General features: G+C 40.7%; 1 protein-coding gene across 1 annotated transcript in view; it reads left to right on the forward strand.

The window, feature by feature from the left end:
* The window catches only part of ush2a (Usher syndrome 2A (autosomal recessive, mild)), a 232,051-nt gene that overhangs the window by 161,649 nt on the left and 55,357 nt on the right, over positions 1-15,045 (forward strand). Inside the window, exons 51-55 of the mRNA XM_083551252.1 lie at positions 6,089-6,312; positions 8,089-8,332; positions 11,450-11,647; positions 13,315-13,469; positions 14,652-14,850. Of these exons, the coding sequence (XP_083407378.1) occupies positions 6,089-6,312; positions 8,089-8,332; positions 11,450-11,647; positions 13,315-13,469; positions 14,652-14,850 (1,020 nt within the window). The remainder of the gene's footprint in view (positions 1-6,088; positions 6,313-8,088; positions 8,333-11,449; positions 11,648-13,314; positions 13,470-14,651; positions 14,851-15,045) is intronic.

Raw genomic sequence — 15,045 nt, forward strand, 5'->3', positions numbered from 1 at the left:
CAATGGAAACGACGGTGATGGTGAAAACGAGTATGTTACATTAGCGACGTCGTTCTTCTGCCAAATGCACATAATATGAAGACCATTTTTCCTCCATGAAGGTTGGACGAAATGTCTGAGATGCCTGTGCTTCAATGGCAAGAGGTGTTTACTTGGACTTTAGTCATATGATGTGTATTCGGTAGTGGCAAAGTTTTCTTTTCATTGAAAGCATTTTAAAATGGAAAGTTGTCTTTTGGTAGGATTCTGTCCATCAAATTCTGTCCTACAGTGTCCTTTCATTTAGGCGTCCCCAAGTTTCCATCACTGTCAACAAACAATCTTACACACTCATAACCTGACTTAGATCAAGTCATTTCTCCTGACTTTTATCATAGATACAATACATATCATGTCCCTACTCCACCCAGGTGATCAGATTAATCAAAGCTTGACTTGTTTTATGGTCCTTTTAGCGTCCGGGTTGCGCGTCAAGTTTTTTACGAGGGCGACTGTGCTCCGTAATCACGACATTTCCACGAGAGCGCACATAAATGCAGCATATTCTGCCTTCTGGCTTTTTTTTTTTTTCCGCCTCCATTTCTCAAATTCCCTAAAGAGCGCTGAAAGTGTTCCTGCCACCCAAGCATTTTCTGTCAGCGGCATCTGTTAATGCAGCCAGTTGATAAAACACATATTGGCGAAGACACAGGGACGGGGACACATATGCGATCCGATTCGGTGGAAGACAGTCAATTTAATGTAATTTCTCGTCATGGCTCCCACTGGAGGAACGAGTATAAATAAATGAATAAAAATATACACCGGTGGACGGATGCTCTTTTTTTTTTTTTTTTCCTTTTTTTTTCTCAAAGCCATCATCCGATACCTTTTGTACGTTTTTCTTTTTTTTCTTTTTTCTGGAGGCTATAAAGGCAGCAAAGTCCTTGTGCGCTCTCTGATCATGACTTTGAAAAATGTGTCTCGCTGTGCCGCTAATGTATTCGGTTTGTATTCGGCGCTTTCATTTGTTCCGTCTCTCGTATCCGAAGGCCCGTGTAAGCCACGGCATACATTTTTATCAGTTGTTCGTCGCAGACTAAATATTTACTTATCATTAAATGAATGAACCTTAATTCAGGGAGCCTAAGCACCTTATGTTCGGGCGCATTCGCTCGCACTCTAATGAATGTATGCAAATCCGTCAGAAATCTGAAGATTAGCTAAAAATCATTTTGTGGAGCTTTTTGGGGGGGGGGGGTACGCTAACAATTAAGCTGAGTGCTGATTACCTGCGAGCACCACATCCCTGATTTGTTCTTTTCTTTTTTTAATCTTTTTTTCATTTTATCATTATTGAGACAAAGGTGGAAAAAGATAGATCGGATGAATCGTTCAATCTGACACGTGAAGGTCAACTCTTGAGAACGAATCCAGAGCCGTCTCTGGAGTTAAAGGGGTCATAATGTCAAAGTTCATGCCACTTCGGCTGGATTGAAGCATCATGAAAAATTCAGCGCGCTAGAGGATGGGCGCGTGATGGAGACGGGACTGCGGAGCGATTTCAGAAAGTAACAAAAAAAAAAAAATTGTTGAGCTGTTTATCTGCAAGTCATTGGAGCTGAAGTAATACACCATGGGAATTGCCACTGAGCACAGAGCCGCAACATCTGCTGTCCCTAAGTGAGTTAGTGCACGTCAGACATCTTTATGTCACCGCAGCACCGTGATGGATGCAGCCCTCTCGTATGGGGAAAAAAAAAAAACGTTGCGTAAAAATCTGCTTCGCTGTTTTGGCTGTTAAGTGAAATCACTATTTAAATTAATGGCGCTGTCACGGTTTATCTGCGCGAAGAATGAACGCTGATTAGGGTATTGAACAATTAGCAATTTATCATACGGGAGGCTGATGGTGATTATTGTAGCAACGGTTTTCCCATGAAAATAAACCAGCAGTCTCTTCCTGTTAGGGAGACGTCGGAAACGACTTGGGCTGAACAACTTCCTTTTTTCCCTTTTTTTTTTTATTTTTATGGAGTTCCATAAGACAATGATTTAAGATCGGCGTAAAAACTTAGAATGCTATTTGGGATGTTCTTCGGTTTTCCAAACTAGTCATTTAAATACAACACTGAGCAACGAATATGATCGAATTGCTCTCAATGGGACCTGCGTTTTCAAGGGCTGTATTACATTGTTGTGTGTTGTGTGACATAGTGTTTGTATGAACTTCATACACACACCATTCACTGGAGCACTCCATCATTATGGGAAATAAGAATCGAAATGGGTGATATTCCAAATTTATATAGTATATTATTAGTGAAATCGAGTAATGAAGGACTTATAACTGCGTCTTGAGGGAAACTTCATTTTTCCCTTTCCGTTTACAATGTATTCTATTGTGTTCCATTTAGAATTGAATTTACTACACATGGCATCACTTTCAATACATTACGAATGAAATTCATCAAACATTTCGCAACTTCATGCCATTCGAACCAAAACTGCTTGAAATCTTTAGTTCTTTGGTTTATACCTGAGAAAACGAGATGACTATAAATAAAGGCACCCCTGAAAAGAACTGACGAAAATGTCCACGTAAACAAACGCTGCATGATTCGGACAACAGAATACAGATTTGTATCATTTTGTCAACTTTTCATTTTAAGGATTAGAAATTAGATTGTAATTAATGACTAATAACTGCATTTGCAAGTCACTAGTTATGGCCTAGTTTGCCAATACCAGCTATATATCAGCCCTTTACAGGCTTTCTCTTTTTTGCCTTGTAGCCATTGTACATTTGTTTTTGTGTTTAATTAACATGTTCCCTGTTCTAAAGAATACATTTGTTGTTTTGCAATTAGAGAAGAGATAGGAAATATTGCGGACATTGAGGATTGTAGTCTTTATTGATATTCCGACCATAACATTTTAGGAATGGGTGATAGTCTGATTTTAACATTTTAGGAATGGGTGATATTTCTCAACATCTTGGGAATGGGAATGGGGGATATTCCAAGTTTGGCATCCTGGGAATAGGAATGAGTGATATTAAGAGCTGAACATCTTTGGAATGGATGATATTCCCAAACGTAAACTGCATATTGTTGTTAAAATTGAGTTTGTTTATATATTTCTATTAAATATTAGGTAGCACTTTATTTTAAGGATCAGATATTAGTCGGTGTTTAATATCCAATAACTGCATTTGACAAAGTAAAGGGGTTATAAGACAAAAATAATAAAACTAATGAACGCCTTATACATATATATAATAATGGCGTACAAATCAATAACTTGTCAACTACAAATGCAGTTATTAGTCAACTGTTTATTTTTGATCCTTGAAATAAGGGTTGCCAAATATTTAAATCTCTATTCTGTTGTTTAAATCATGTAATGTTTTGTTTTAGGTGAACATTTCTGTCAGTTCTTGGTCAGTTCCTGTTTTCTCCGGTACACGGCACAGAGAACTAAACTTTTCGAGCACTGTTATGGCTCAAAAGGCATGACGCTGTGCAATGTCATTATGAATTTAATTTGTCATGTATTGTAAATTGTCATTCATAGCAAATAAGTTTCACAATAGAATAGAATAGAATAGAATAGAATAGAATAGAATAGAATAGAATAGAATAGAATAGAAAAGAAAAAAAATATATTTACACTCTTTCATTCTAAATTCCTGTCAAAAGTATATTGAAGTCCTGTTTTGAATTGAATGTGTCACATTTACTACACCTTTAAACGCGACTAACACGTGAAATCACAGCAGCAGGTTTGTCCATCAAACCTCAGGCAATGAGGGAGCGTGTGTGTGTGTGTGTGTGTGTGTGTGTGTGTGTGTGTGTGTCGATGCAGATGAAAGCGCAAACGGAGTCGGCGGTTGATGCTTTTAAAGGTAATGGGAGAGGATGCAGCAAAATGGGTTTGAAGAAGTGACGGCTGATGGGACGAGACAATCTGATAGCAGAGGAGCGATTTGTTTTTCCCTCGCTTTCATCCTTATCCCTCTTCCTCATGATGCTGACCAAAAAAAACAACAAGGCACTACTCAACTAAAGCCTGCCAGCGAATCTGTGCATTCTGATTAGAAATATATTTTTGTTTTATTAAAAAATCATTTTCAAAAATGATATTTGATTTTGTAACACTTATTCAACACAACTCTACACAATTGTTAGTGGTTGGTGGTGGTGGCTATGGAATTGGGTTGAAAGGTTATAAGTTCATATCCCAGCACACTACTAAGCTGCCACTGTTGTGCGTTTGAGCAAAGCCTTTAACCCTCAACTGCTCAGTGTATACTGTAAATAATAGTCTTCTTTCTTTCTTTCTTTCTTTCTTTCTTTCTTTCTTTCTTTCTTTCTTTCTTTCTTTTTTACTTTCTTACTTTCTTTCTTTTTCTATCACTGTATGACTTTTAATGGCTCTTTATCCTGGCAAATGTTCAGCTTATCCAAAATCTTAAAATCTTCAGAATTGATTCTTCTGACTGCTCTGATATTGACACAATTCTTTGTATGTTCATTACCTGGCAGACGAAGCCACTTTTTTCATTTTCATGCCTCGTATCGGAACAAATTCACTTTCTAACCACTCGAAAGTAATCGTTTAAAATGTTTATTTATATATATATATATATATATTTATATATATATTTTTTTTTTTTTTTTTGGGAAGGTTGCTGATAGTTCTGAAAGTTATATTCCGATACATTTATGTCACATGATGTGTTCATAGTAGTGATTTTAAAGTAATGTTTGTGATGCACTTTACTTCTGTAGGCTCCATCCATTAGAAGAAGTACGGTTTTAATCAAAGATGCCCAAACTTTTTCCCATTAAGGGTTAAAGACTTTACTTGATTAAGGGCCATGTGTTGAGAGTAAAGGCTGCATTATACCAAAGTAAATTATATTAAAATAAAAGTTGCTATGGTTCCTCTTATTTGCGATTTCATCATATTTGGAAAGAAATGTATGAAAGGAAAGGTGTTTTATACTTGTCACATGTACTTTAATGTGAAATTCTTCTTCGCATATCCCATCAATGTCTGGAAACTGGGGTCATAGTGCAGGGTCAGCCATGATACATTGCCCCTAGAGCACTTAGGGTTAAGGGCCTTACTCAGGGGCCCCAAGAGTGGTAGATTGGCGATACCAGGGATTTAACACCCAACCTGCGAATCAGTAACCCAGAGCCTTAATCACTGAGCTATCACTTCATGGCTGGCTGGCTGGACGGATGGACGGATGGACGGATGGACGGATGGACGGATGGACGGATGGATGGATGGATGGATGGATGGATGGATGGATGGATGGACAGACATATGGATTAATGGATGGAAGATTGATTTCCATAGTTTTCCAGTTCAATACGGCTTATAGTACAACAAAAACATAAGATAAAAGAGTGAAATAGAGTTCAATGATTGTTACAGCTATTAAAGCAATATTCTGTACTATACAATACAATATCAATGACCTCAAATAAAAGATATGAAGCTGGTCCAGTTTTTCCAAATTGAACAAATTTCCTTCCTTCATTTATATTTCCTACATATAATTGTGCAACTTGATTAATTAATTAATTAATTGTATGTTCAATTAGAAAAGAGGATGTGTGTTAGTGGAATTTTCTTTTCCTTTTCTTTTTTTTTGTTGGGCATATGTGGCATGCCAGGCCAAATCAAAGGTGACCATAGGACAACATCGGCTCTCATTTTGTTGTCTTTGGTTTAAAGAGATCCAGCATTTAATTATTTTGTTGAATTTCTGTATATAAAACACTCTTGATCTCAATTCACTTTGGTGTTACAAAGTAGCTTTACAGAAATAAATATAATAAAAAAAATTTAATTTATTGAGTAGTCTATATAAGCTCATCCTTTCTGAGGGATGCAGAAGTGACAGCGGGGAGAAAAAGAAAATCGAAATATAACAGAAACCCTGAAAGAAACCAGACTCAAAATGGAACTCATGCTATACTATACTATACTATACTATACTATACACATTCATTGATGCCTTTAAGTGTGTGTGTGTGTGTGTGTGTGTGTGTGTGTGTGTGTGTGTGTGTGTGTGGGTATGTGTATTTAGGAATGGCGTGCTGTGGAGAACACCACATCAACACATCCACAGCGCTATGTTGCTCGGGCCCGGGTCAAGAGGCGAAAGCTCACGTGCTGGAGAACAGGACATCATCTCTGAAGTGCTGCTGGACCGAGCTAATCGAGCAGGACAGGGAATGCTGTAACGGCATTGGGTTCGACCCGAACGTATCTGTGTGTGGAGACCGAACTCCACATGATTCCATCATCATGGTGAAGAATGATAATAACAAGAATATGGACGTTTTAATTCTTTTTATTGTTTCCTTAAAAAATATTAGAAACCCTGTAAATCAAGATTTTTGATTGTAATGGCATGAAATACACAAAAAAAAAATGCTTTTTATATATTTATTAGGGTCATGTTTTGTACACTGCGTATGGACAGTACTTCTGACTAGTCTCTTTTCACGAGTCAGTTCAACTATAGGTCAAAGTCCGTTATTGCAAGGTTGTTACATACACAAACGCATTTCTTACAGTAAAACAGAAATAAGAACTGCTTCATGTTTCATGAGAGTTGCTCATGTCTCCAGTTTTCAAAAGCTCAAGCAGTTTATCATTTGTGTCTATTACAAAAAAATTCTTTTCGGAAATTGATCTCAGTTAAAAGGATTGAAAGGAAGTTGAACATAAACTGCAAAATCAGTTGCAGCAACATTTTGGGTTATTCTATCCAAGATTCGTACGAAATGCTGGAACTTGAAGGTTTATAATGCTTACATGTTAATATACATGATCACCAGAGATGAAGGTGAAGCCTTCCAGAGGATTAAATAGTTTGAAAATCGATGCCGTTTCGGCTCTCATGTTCAACACTTTAAATGCTGAGCACTTGCGGGATCCATTTGTGTCTGTTAGAGTCAGGAGTTTCTTCCATCATTCATTTCTCTCAAAATGTTCTGCTTGCTTTTAAATTGACGCTGAACTGTACGTTCGTGCCGAGTAGATTTCATCAAGCGGCGTTCAAAACAAGTTCACAAGAGCAGTTTTTTTAAAAGCCTGCTTTAAATTGTCCATGCAGGTGAAGTGTAAACCAACCTTTCTAGGCCGTGCTACTGTTATTGGCCTGACAGTTTTTCCTCATTTGCTCTGGAGCATTTCTCATTCTTAATATTTGGATATCAGTATAAAAATGCACAAGGCACATATGGCATCTATGAATTTCAACAGCACAAATATACACAAATGTATGCAGGATGTTAATTGCAAGAGACCAGACAGGATTCACACTTTTACTGTGCTGTAATAGTGTTCTTCCCTGTCCTGGTTGTTCGTCCATTTCCAGAAATATTAAATCTGTCTTTTGCTCTGTTAATGTTTGCTCGCTACTTGAAGGTTCATGAGATTCAGCTTTGACCTGTTTTAAAGAACTCGTTTATCATTGGTTGATCTTGAGCCCTTTACAATTTATCAATTGAACATTTTCAAGAAAAAAAAAAAAGTTGAATAGAAATTTAAACTTGACAGATTCTGACAACTGATTGAATTTTTTTGCATAAAATTACGTATGCAAAGATACACTGATGCAGAGATTCAGGTGAGATCCTGTATAATACATTTTGATCAACATGACATAAACAACTGATAATGTAGGAAACAGCAGACGATTGTACACAATCAACGAAATGCAAAAAAGCATTCACAATTTGGAACAGGAAATGCGTTTTTTGATGTGTACAAGTGACTCCATGATGTGGAGGTTGAATAATTATTTTTAAGAATTTCATTTCTGATCTGAGAAACGCTCCAAAGCAACTGAGAAAAACTAAAAGAAATATGGGGCTGAAAGCTGTGATGTAGGCGCGTGCATCTTTCCATCAGGCTCCGTGAACCCGCACTCGAAATTCGTTAATCGGATCTGCTCACTGTAACATGCATCACCTCAACCGAAATTACGTCAAAAAAGGACTTCTGCGATGTCTATCGCGGTGTCGTGTGACACCCTGGAAACATGTCCTTATAATTCCATGTGTTTGTTTCCTTTAGGAACCATGTCGTCCCAGCACTCTTTGTCCTGTCTCTGCAGCCTTAACAGCCTACTGTGGTGTGTGTGATTTGAACCCAAATCAGCTCACATGTACCCGTGTGCCAGATGAGCCAGGCACCCCCACACAAGGATCCTCGAACTTAACCCGAACACTGCACCCTTCAGAGGCCGCACACACTCACTTCTGCCCAGTAGCCGAGGAGCTCATCTACAGCGGTGTGGCAAATAGCTACTATTTTACAGGTAATGTAATGTGAAAGGTAGACCAGTGTCATCAGTAATACCTGGATTTCATCATTACATCGCAGCAGAAGTGAAACCTGAAAATCATACTTTAGTTCTACCTGCCTGCAAAACATCCCCCTTACTCAATATGACTTAAGTAAAAGTCTTTAAGTATCTGATTTAAACAGTACTTTAGTATTTGAGTCGAATGTAGGCTCAAAGATGGACCAAATTAGTGAAAAACAAAAAACTGTTGATTTGTGAGGTTTAATTTGTTAAAATACAAATCAAATTGTAGCCTCAACAGCCTCTTCAACATGCCAAAAAGAAACGAAGATCAAACAAGTCGGTCGGTCTATTGTCATTTCAACCATATTTACAGTATCTCACAAAAGTGAGTACATCCCTTACAATTCAGCAACCATTTTAGCAACCATATATCTTCTCAAGGGGACAATACTATAGGAATTAAACTTGGATATATATTTGACAGTAGTCAATATGCAACTTGTATAGTAGTAGAGGTTTACTGTCCTCTGAAAATAACTCAACGTTCAGCCATTATTGTCTAAATAGATGGCAACAAAAGTGAGTACACCCAAAGTAATAACAGCTGTAAGTCGTGTAACCATGCCAAGCCACAAACAGTTCTATTAATCATGTTCATGTTTTTGTCTCCTTGACAGGACCATACAAATTTATGTATCTTGTATTAGCAGTAAAAACTTTGTGTTTTGAGTACACTGGATGTTCAACATGTCACCTCATGACAAAGACTCCTTGAGGGTTTGCGAATTAGATTTGTTGCTCTCCACAAATTTGGCCTAGGCTATAAGAAGATAGGTAACACCCTGAAACTGAGTTACAGTACAGTGGCCAGGGTCATACAGAGGTTTTCCAAGACAGGTTTCACTCGGAACAGACCTCGCAAGAGTCCATCAAAGAAGTCGAGTCCTTGTGCCGTGCATCAGGTGCAAAAGTTGTCTTTAAAAAACATGAGTTCTGCCAGCATTGCTTTAGAGGTTGCAGAAGTGGAAGGTTTGCTTGTCAATGCTCAGACCATACGCCACACACTGCAACAAGTTGGTTTGCATGGCTGTCGTCCAAGAAGGGAGCCTCTTCTGAAGCTACCTTAGGAGAAAGCCCACAAAACGTTTGCTGGAGATGACCTGTCCAAGAGCATGAATTACTGGAACCATGTCCTGTGGTCTGATGAGAAGATTAACTTGTTTGGCTCAAATGGTGTCCAGCATGTGTGGCGATGCCCTGGTGAGGAGTACCAAGAAAATTGTGTTGCCAACATTCAAGCATGGTGGTGGTAGCATTATGGTCTGGGGCTGCATGAGTGGCGTTGGTACTGGGGAGATGCACTTCATTGAGGGAAACATGGAATTCAAGATGTACTGTGACATTCTGAAGTAAAACATGATGCCCTACGTTTTGAAACTGGGCCGAATGGCAATTTTTCAACACCATAACGACCCCAAACAACCCGTCAAGATGACAACTGACCTTGCTGAGTAACCTGAAGGTGAATGTGATGGAGTGGTCAAGTATGTCTCCAGACCTGAGCCCTATTGAGCACCTGTGGGGATCCTCAAGCAGAAGGTGGTTATGTGTCTAACATCTAGCAGCTCTGTGATGTCATTATGGAGGAGTGGAAGAGGATCCCAGCAACAACCTGTGCAGCTCTGGAAGAAACGAATAGGGGGTTGTTAAGTTTTAATGACAATGAGTGTAGTATCTGTGAAGTGAAGTGTGAAGTGAAGTACATACTGTAAATTGAATCATAAATGTAGTCAAGTAATGAGTAGAGTCTTTGAAAAGTTTAAAGTATGGTAAAGAAGTACATTTATTCAAATACTTTACACCCAACTGCATTTTAGCTACATTAAAATGTACCTATTTTTAATGACTCTTCACTCTTGGTACCCACTGCCTCCCGGAACAGACGCATTAGTTCTTGCTAATCATCCCCAAACTGCGCTCTTACATACTACGTCGAACTGCCACTTCCAAGAAATTCCAGCTTGGCAGCTCGAGCGCCCGCTTGGCTTTCGCATCAATTTGTGTGGCTGACTGGAGGGAGCGCGCGATTGGTCCTTCCAGTGCGTTATTTATTTGGTTAGTTATGTCTATTTAATCAAGACTAATGCAGGAGTTCAGCAGGGCTGGCTGGAGAAACCAGAGTGATTCTAGTCAGCACTGTGCTGCCATCTGGGCACAAGCATCTAAAGCTGCGGTGGCCCCACGTGCCTCCAGATGTTCCGCACTCCCCCACACTAACAACCTGCAGACGGGTGACACTGAGCACGCTCAGATGAATACCTCACAGAGACCGGCTCCCCGGCTTTCTCCAATATGGCCTTTCAGTACGCTTAGCTTTTGGGTTCTTGATTGGAATATAATATTGGAATCTAATCAAGGGACGCTGACTTCCATCAGCAAAGCTTATAATGTTATTGTTGTGTGTGTGTCAGTAAAGTCAGTGAGGCATTATTGTGATTGAGAACATTAGCTGTGGGTCATTTGCCTGTAAAAAAAAAAAAAAAGTAATCAAGCGTTTTGCTTTCTGTGATGTGCCCAGACTCACGGGATGTAGTGGCGTGAGCTGTTTTCCAGCTTCGCAGGTCTTGCAAAGCCATTTAAGTGATTTACACCCATGACTTTACACACACACACTTTTACGCCGAACTGTTGTAGCACTGATAAAGAAAAACACTGCCATAAACACAGAGGTCCCAGGCCAGTCTTCAAAGCAAAGACTTGTTTCCGTATGGAGAGGAAGATGCCCCTAACTGCTCTCCTGGGGGATGCCATAAACTACCTGCATCACATCTGGCCTCGTTTTAGTGATACCTCACTAGAATGGATGATCAAAGTGTCTATGAGCGTTAAAATCAGAAATCAAATGGATGAGTTGTTTCCTGCTGCAAAATAAATTGGTTCTTCAATTGTGAATGAACAATACATACTTTTTCGAGCAGTTATAGTTTAACACATTAACTCCTTCTGGTTCACATATGGATTGAAATATAGATAGTTAAAGCATTAACTAGATACAGATACAGCTAGTTTCACTGGATACATGGGTTTGGACTTTTTTTTTTACTGTTGTTTTGCATGTTATTTTAGACACCAATTTGGAGCCATTCACCACCTATGAGTTCAGAGTATCTGCATGGAACCGACGTGGCCACGGGTTCAGCCCGCCTTCTTGGATCACTACTAAAGAGGACGTACCTCAAGGTGTCCTGCCCCTCCGTTGGAGCCGGGTGGGCCTCCGAGACGACATCATCTTGCTCAACTGGTCCTCTCCGATTAAAGCAAACGGTAACTGTTATGTAAACTTGTCGAATCTGTTTGAAACTGTGTTCTACATTTATTTTGTAAAGCTTACATTGACAATTATTCCCGTGGGCTCACCACCTGCAGGAGGGACCGTAAGGGACGGTGCTGTGAGGATTGGGCAGCAGTCGAAGGCGGGGGCCTGCTTAGACTGCTGCCCCTGCGACCCGAATTACGGATTAAGCGGGAGAAAATGAATGAATGAATGAATGACATTGACAATTATGGGATACTGGCAGATGCACTTAACCAGAGCAACTTACTGTTATATCAGCATTTGCTAAAGGGCCCTATCATTGGCAGCTTGGTGGGATTTGAATCCATGAACCATGATCAGAAGTCAAACATCTGATCCCCAAGCTGCAACTTCCTGAAAAAGCTGTTATGTATATGTAGTCCCCAAATTACGATATTTCGAGAATGTATGTATGCGGTAGGATGCGTTTGTATGCTGCCAGGATGTACATATCTCCGCCTTGTGGGATGCCTCACTCTCGCCAGCGGTCAACAGAGTTCAGTTGTATCTGTGTTTTTGCCGTTTCAAATCCCAATTTTAGCTCTCGTGTCTCCTTTTTATTGGCCTCACCGGAAACAGAGAGCACTGATTAGTCTCATTAGCTACGTTTGTGCTTCTTACCACTCGTTTTGTCCGGCTCCGCCCTCCACTCACGAACCGCCGCTCGTGCCACATACATATATACTGTCAAGTTTATACATTTGGGTAGTGTAAATTGCTCTGTATTTCTTAATGATGTGCTGTAATTTGTTAAATTCTTAACAAACTACATTATACTACCCCATGCTGATCACCATTCCTTAAGAATGCTGGGAAGGCTAGACCATGTCTCCACTTGCGATATTTTCAAGTTACGACGGGGTCATTGGGAACGCATCTCCATCATTAGTCAGGGACTACCTGTATTTGGGTCCCGAAGAAAGAAAATACTGAAATGAAAACACGATCACATGATTGTCAATAAGGCCGCTGATAAAGGCGACGGTACAGGAAGCTCTAGCTGCACCATTGTAATTATTTGAAAGTCATTGTTGCTGTACTGACGCCTGGTCCTCACACGTTCCCGTCTGATCCCCTTTAATCACGGAGCTGCTTGTTTTGCTAATCTGCGCTCGCGTCGTGATTTCGTACATTTGGCCTCGTTCCGACGCTGAACTAGAATCAGCCGCGTGATAACGACCCGGCGGGGTGGGTCGCAGTGTATCGGGCTGATTGATGTAGCGGTGCGCCCTCAGTTAGCGCACTTAATCTGCATCTCCCAGCCGAATAATTTATGAATGCCCGAATTCACATGCGCATAAACATGGCACTAAGTAGAAATAACAAGCTTCGTTTGAGCGAACTTCTGGACCACTTAAATATGTAAAGAAACACGCTGATTGCTCATTAGGGGCAGTCTGCTCTTTAATCAGAAGGCCCACAGCCCAATCTGCTGTGATTTTAGGCGAAGTTAGTCCTCCGCCTCCGTACTCATACCGACACAGGCAACAGTGACACATTAAAAGATGAACATGGACAATGAGAAGATTGGGGAAGTGTAGAGTAATACATTCGACTGGTTAAAACCCTTTACGCTCTGCCTAGATTTGAGTTCTAACCTGTGCATTCGCGTGTTTTTGTTTGAACGTTTCTCCAGGTGAGATCAGCCACTACGTGGTCTCGCGAAATGGGCGCGAGCGTTACCGTGGAACTGAGAGGAGTTTTACTGATGCTGGAGGCATTCAGCCTTTCCACGAGTACACGTACCAGCTGAGAGCCTGTACTATAGCCGGCTGCACGCACTCCTCCAATGTGAGTCCAAAACATCAGTTCATTGCAGAGTTTCATTGAAGAATTCAGGGGTAGGAAGCTGAAATACTGTACACTGTATGGGTAAAGGTTTGTGGTTGGGAAACACCTGATCATCACCCTTATGAGGTTTTCCCACAAGCACACAGTTAATAGTGCGTTTAGAAACTATAAATCTCAATCCATCTGTGTGCACAATGTAAGCTCCAGTTAAAAATGAACAGCTTAATCATCCTGCACAGAGCCCTGACCTACTCAAGTTCCACCAAGTTCCTAGATGTTTATGCATTTCTTTAGATTATTTTGCCCCAAAAAAGTTTTGAGAGCCCTGTTTTAACCTGTGGTTGATAACTCCCCTTCGGCTCCTAGCCATAAAAGTGATGGAGCTGTAGAAGAACTCCTCTGCTTGGAGAAGTTGTTTCTCCCAGCCCTGCTCCTGCTCTCCAATTATTAAATGCTGAGCCGACTGGATATTTCTGATAGCAGCTGTGTGGTTCTTCGGGAGCATCTATCTAAGCCGCATCGGTGTTCCCTTGCTATAATTGCAGTCTGTGTTAGATGAAAGAACTAGCTCGACTCTCGGCACGTCCCATTTTAGATCAGGTGATTATTGTTCTCCGAGGCGTGCTGAGGAAATGCTAGAGAACGGAAACAGCACTTTCTTTTTTCAGAGACGTACCTAGAATGCCCCGGGCTCCTGATGATACTGTTCTGTGTCTCTCTCGTTCCCGAACGTTTCTTCTTCCCAAACTTGTCGGTTTTTAAGTGAAGCATGGTGGCGGGATTAACTTGTACACCTGAAAGCATTAGCCAAACAGTTGCAATTATTGTGGGCCCCCAATACAGGGGGATCAATTACCTGCCAGGGCATGGGGGGAGGCCTGAGAAAGCTGATTTAATCTCCGTGGACACTCTGTGGGCTCGCAAAAGCACATCAGGCTAGTGCCTGGGCCAGGTTGCAAACGAGCAAAGAACAAGGGAAAAAAAATAAAAAGAAAGAAAGAACCTTAACCACCTCTCCCTAGCCTCGCCTAATAGTCTGCCACTCTTAAAGACAAGAACCGAAACCACTAGTGACATTCTATTAGAGAAGGATATCCAAGCCTCCATTAGGGCAAATTGCTCTGTAATTCCTTTCTGTGTATGAGTGTGTATGTGTGTGTGTGTGTGTGTGTGTGTGTGTAGGTGGTGGCAGTGACTGTCCAGGGGGTACCAGAAGGTGTTGCTTCTCCAAAAGTGAGAGCTCTGGGGCCCAGAACTCTTCACTTGAGCTGGGAGGCTCCGTCTAAACCCAACGGTGTGGTGCGGGAGTATCGGCTTAACCAAACTGGAGTCGGATTTATTCACACACACACTCACGGAAAGATGGAGCACGTAGTCCAAGGTACTTAACCATCTCTCAGGTCATTTTGTATGAGCAAGTTAAAAACGCAACATATGATTAGGTGTCGATTGTCCCGTGCTCAAGGAAAACTTTTCAAACAGGCAGCTCATTGCCAGACGTATTTTACGTGGTTTGATCTTGTAGCAAAAGTGTGTGTGTGTGTGTGTGTGTGTGTGTGTGTGTGTGTGTGTGTGT

This window comes from Silurus aristotelis (genome assembly GCF_946808225.1).
Source record: "Silurus aristotelis genome assembly, chromosome: 9".
Lineage (NCBI taxonomy): Eukaryota > Metazoa > Chordata > Actinopteri > Siluriformes > Siluridae > Silurus > Silurus aristotelis.